Here is a 5,080-nt window from a genome sequence, read left to right as displayed (position 1 = left end):
TCTGGTGCATCTTCTCAACTGGTCAGTCCCAGGATCTGAGAGAGGGCTGAGTTTGCATCCTCCGCTCTTTGTTTTGAAGCAGCCCTCTCGGAGCCTGTGGGGTGGACTCTCAGGAGCCGCCTCTCCCCCTGGGCACAACTGGAGGCCCTGAAAGGACACTGTGGGCGCCCTGTCTTGCTGGCATGGTCCCCCGCAGGTCTCCTGTTTGGAGCTGGAGCAGAAAGAAGAGCTCTAGGAAGGGAATGTGTGGCTTCTAGAGGACCCAGGCCACTGGTCTGTGGAAAAGGAAGTGGAAAAGCAGCCCTTCTAAATGCATTCTGTCTGCTTCAGTGGCACAGCTGTCCCAGGCCCAAATATGGGAGCTTTCCTCTACTTTTTCCCCAAGGAGTCCCTCAAGCTGGAGGGAAAGTCGCTGCTTGGGAAGTAGGAGTCCGAGCACCTTGTAGCGAGAGTGTAGGGCAGGATCCAGCAGATTTGCTGAGGGCAGCCTTAAGCAGTCATTCAGAGGCCTCTGCTTCCCAGTGGTGAAAGCAGGTGGGTTGCAGGCCTCCTGAGCTCTTTCCACTCTGTCGTCCATGTTCTCCCCTTGTCCGGCCCTGTGGGACACCCAGCCCATCAGAGACTTCCTTGCTGTAGGGCTGTGCCAGCTGGAGGCTACATGAAGGGCGGTGGTCAGGGCCCACTAAGAGGCTCCCTGAGCTGGTGCCAGCCACCGGCTTCTCTGGTAGCAGCATTGCTGGTTTCCTCGTGTGTCCTTCTCTTGTGGAATAAGTGCTAGTGTCCAGCCAGGCGTCTTAACTTCCTGCTGAGCTCCTGGGAGGATGTGGTGGCTGGAATTCTGTGGTGTACAAAACGGCACCTAGAATTTGGCGGGGATAGGAACAGGTTCTTAGGAAGCTTCCATCAGCCCCCAGATGGCCTGGCATGGCTTACCCAGGAAGCAGGAGTTCCCAGCAGCCAAGTGGGTAACTGGGTCTGCCTGCTCCAACCTTAAGGGAGCTGTCTGCAGACCCAGCTTCTACTCCTTTCCTACCACCCTTCCCTTCCTGAGGGGACTCCAGCTCCCCTCCCTGGATGCTCATCCCCCAACCCCAACTGAAGGTCCTGTGTTGTCCTGTCCCCCCACCCCCACCTCCTTCTCCCTGTCCTGGGTCAGGCTGGGACAGACATGCTTCACCGTGCATAACTGGGGCAGGCGGCCTTCCCTGCGGTCTTGGCAGTCAGCATACTTGCCTTCCAGATGACTGGCCCACAGGGAGGAGGGAACGTGTCATCTTCTTGACCAGTCTCTGGGAACCCAGCTTTGGAGCTACTTGCTCTGTGGGGCCTTCTGGCAAGTGCCGGGGTTTAGGCAGCTTCCAGGCACTGGTGAGGATGAGCTCAGATAGCTGCCACCCGCCTGACATTATAGACCTCTAGACTTAGAGGCTTGTGATGGAGGGCATGGCACAGCGGGGGCAAAGGTCAAAATAGGGGAGCCTCAGCGGGTCTCATCCATGGCTTCTCAGAAGAATCAGGACAGATGGACAGATGTTAGAGAGTCCTTACCCCTTGGGGTCCACACGGACGTTGGGTTTTTTTTTTTTTTTTTTGAGACGGAGTTTTGCCCTTATTGCCCAGGCGGGAGTGCAATGGTGTGATCCTGGCTCGCCGCAACCTCTGCCTCCCAGATTCAAGCGATTGTCCTGCCTTAGCCTCCTGAGTAGCTGGGATTACAGGCATGCACCACCATGCCCGGCTAATTTTGTGTTTTTTGTTGTTGTTGTTGTTTTTCAAGACGGAGCCTTACTCTGTCGCCCAGGCTGGAGTGCAGTGGTGCAATCTCAGCTTGCTACAACCTCCATGTCCCGGGTTCACGCCATTCTCCTACCTCAGCCTTCCAAATAGCTGGGACTTCAGGCACCCACCACCACGCCTGGCTAATTTTTTTGTATTTTTAGTAGAGATGGGGTTTCACTGTGTTATCCAGGGTGGTCTTGATCTCCTGACCTCATGATCCGCCCACCTCAGCCTCCCGAAGTGCTGGGATTACAGGCATGAACCACTGCGCCTGGCCTGATTTTGTATTTTTAGTAGAGACTGGGTTTCTCCATATTGGTCAGGCTGGTCTCGAACTCCTGACCTCAGGTGGTCCGCCTGCCTTGGCCTCCCAAAGTGCTGGGATTACAGGCATGAGCCACCGTGCCTGGCCTTGTTTTAATAGTGACAGTGTCTCACTACGTTGCCCAGGCTGGTCTTGAACTCCTGAGCCCATGTGATCCTCCCACCTCAGCTTCCCAAAGTGTTGGGATTACAAGTGTGTGCCACTGCACCTGGCCTTACTGTATCTTTGCATCCTGTCTTACCTGATCCTCACAACCACCCGTGTCTTCATCATTTCTGTCCTATAGCTAGATGAGGACACTGAGACCCAAAGAAGTTAAACAAAAATGTACGAGGCTCATTCTCTTCCTCCTCCTCCGTGGAATTAGTAATTCTGTGCTGTGTCAGTAAAGGGGAAGGGCGGGTTGCTGACACCACTGCCCTCAGCTGCCAGGGCTCCTGCCAGTATAGTGGCCCATTTGGATTGGGCTTATTGGGGTATGAGACGCCTGCGTGACCTTCTTTCGCTGGAACCTGTGTCCTGCAGAGGAAGCACATCAGGCAATGCACTCCCCGGATAGAGAAACTGATGCTTAAAGGTGAGTAACTGGCCCGATGTCTGCCAGCCAGTCAGTGACAGAACCAGGACTCCAACTGAGATACCGACAGCCATGGTTACCGGGCTTCCTGTTGAGGGAAGGGATGCACAGCTGGCTCCTGACACTGGCTTCTCTTGCAGGTGCGCTGGTACCCTTCCTCTGACACCACCCAGCAAGGATGGAAGTACCGTCAGTTCTGTTAGTTCTTCAGTAAGTGTTGGCCCCAGAGGCCCAGGACAAGTGTCCTAGACTCCGGCTCCCTGCAGGGCCGTGGTTCCTCCCTCTGCCCGGGTCTCAAGAGCTTAGCCGAGCCCAGAGCAGGCCTGGCTTTAGCTCTAGTCCCACGCCTCTGCTCACGGCCGCCTCTCTCCCTCCCTCCAGGTCTGGTCACCAGGGAGGTGGTTCTGGGAATCTGTGGTGGTGCCGGGACAGGCACCCTGAGTTCCCACTGCCCCTGGGCGGCCTGTGCAGAGCTGCTGCTGCCCTCCAGAGACTGTGAATCCTAAGCCTGACTCAGTGGACTGCTTCCTGTTCCTCTCCCTCCTTTTCCTCATCTTGTTCTGCACCCTCAAGCCTTTCTCCAATGCCTCCCAGGAGGATTTGGGGACCTTCTCTCTGGGGCACCCAGATCCAGCTCGGAGACCTCACTGGGACCTGGCCAGGCCTGACCTCCCACCCAAACTTGCTTCTGTAGCTCCCCCTTGAGGAAGCAAGGCATTTAATTTTGCATGTTTTCTGGCATGAATTAAGACACTTCCACTTGTGTATATGTGAGTGTACAGTTTGTTCTCACACTGTCACCATAGCGACAGGTCCTGGCTCCCAGTGGTTCATCCTGCCTGGCCCCTCTCTCCTCACCCCACCCCTACACCCACCCCGCTTCAGGAAGGCCCAAGCCCCGTGGCCCCACATGCTTCCAGGCTCGGCTCCCACCTCCACCCAACAGATAGATGGGGTTTGCGTTTTCATTTCACACTGGGCTCCTCCGCTCCTGTCTTCTCGGATGGGCCAACAGTTGTAAGAAAGCCCTCTCTGCCCGTTCTGTTCACCTCTCCACAGCGCACCCGGCCTGCCACTGCTCCTCATTCTTTCTAAACCTCGAAACAACCAAAACGTGAGAAGTATTTTTGTACCCTGTGTAACAAAATATTTATGCATCATAAAGGATTTTTCATGTGTGTACCATTAATTATTAAAGCGACCTCGTTCGCCCTGTCAGATAAGTTTAATGTTTAGTTTGAGGCATGAAGAAGAAAAGGGTTTCCATTCTTCAGCAGTACGCCTTTGCGTCAGGCATTTGTTTAAGAAAATGAAATGAAGGAAACACTGTGCAATGTTTTTTGTTTTGAGCATATCAGTGCTTTACCGTCAGCCGCAGCTGTGACCGTCTGGCCATTTCAGACTTGGGAGATGAGGCGGCTGTTGTCATTGCTGATCCTGTGAGAATGTGAAACTGGATAATATATGAAATGCAAAATAAAACAAAATCAAAATGACTGCTCTCTGGCCTTTGCTTCCCCCTTCCGTGGACGCAGACTGCCATTGGGAAGGCAGAGCCAGAGAGACGTGGAGTGTGGAGTCGGGGGAAGGAAGTGAAGTGGGCCTGGCCTGCTGGCAGCTGGCTTGTGACTGTAAAGGTGGCGGGGGAGGACCTTGGAGCTCGCTTAGCCTCTTTGGCCTCCCTGTTTGTAAGCTGGAGAAACAAAGTCCTAGGGAAAGTGACTTGCCTCAGGGCCCGGCAGCTGTGGCTTCACTTCCTCAGTTTCCAGGCTGTCAGGGTAGGGAGAGACTCCCTGCACCCAGAGCAGACTCCCAGGTGGGACCTTCCTTTTCTGGGGCGCAGTGATCTACTTGGCTTAACCATTTATGGCCTGTGGTCTTTTCGAGCCTTGCTCTAGTAGAAGAGGACTGAGATTTGGGCTGTTGGGCTCTGCCAGGTGGTATCTGTCCTTGGCTTGCCTCTTGTGAGGCTGTGCTGGCGGGAAGGCTAGGACCTGGAATGTTGCCCAGAAGGGGTTAACCTTATCCACCCTGTAGTCTCTGGGCTGCAACTCTGATTCCTGGAGCAGGAACAAATGGGTGTGAGGCTCAGGGAAACTGTGCAGTGCTAAGAGCCCAGGCTGGCCTGGGCCAGGTGTCAGGAATGCCTGCCATGGCCCTCAGGCTTCCCTTTTGTGACTTAGGGTCTTCAGTTCCTTGTCTGTGAAGAGGTGGCTTGAAATGCTTTCCAGCTCTTACTGGAGGGCTGGTGCGCTGAACTCAGGGTTTAACTGTTTGTTTTTTCATGCACTCCTGGAAGAGCTGCCCTGCACCCCACCCCACCTCAGACCCAAAGCCGTGCCTGGACAGGGAGGACAGCAGGGGCCCTGGAACCCCCTCCCAATAGGTGTTGCTCCAGC

General features: G+C 54.8%; 1 protein-coding gene across 1 annotated transcript in view; it reads left to right on the top strand.

Moving 5' to 3' along the window:
• Positions 1 to 4,177, top strand: part of RBPMS2 (RNA binding protein with multiple splicing 2) — a 35,808-nt gene extending 31,631 nt beyond the window's left edge. Inside the window, exons 7-8 of the mRNA XM_011968044.1 lie at positions 2,822 to 2,891; positions 3,063 to 4,177. Coding sequence (XP_011823434.1) covers positions 2,822 to 2,884 — 63 coding nt within the window. The 3' untranslated portion in view covers positions 2,885 to 2,891; positions 3,063 to 4,177. The remainder of the gene's footprint in view (positions 1 to 2,821; positions 2,892 to 3,062) is intronic.
• The last annotated feature ends 903 nt before the right edge of the window (positions 4,178 to 5,080 follow it).

This window comes from Mandrillus leucophaeus, unplaced genomic scaffold (assembly GCF_000951045.1).
Source record: "Mandrillus leucophaeus isolate KB7577 unplaced genomic scaffold, Mleu.le_1.0 Scaffold12, whole genome shotgun sequence".
Classification (NCBI taxonomy): Eukaryota; Metazoa; Chordata; class Mammalia; order Primates; family Cercopithecidae; genus Mandrillus; species Mandrillus leucophaeus.
Note: the sequence above shows the minus strand (reverse complement) of the source record. Positions and strands in the feature narration are given on the sequence as shown.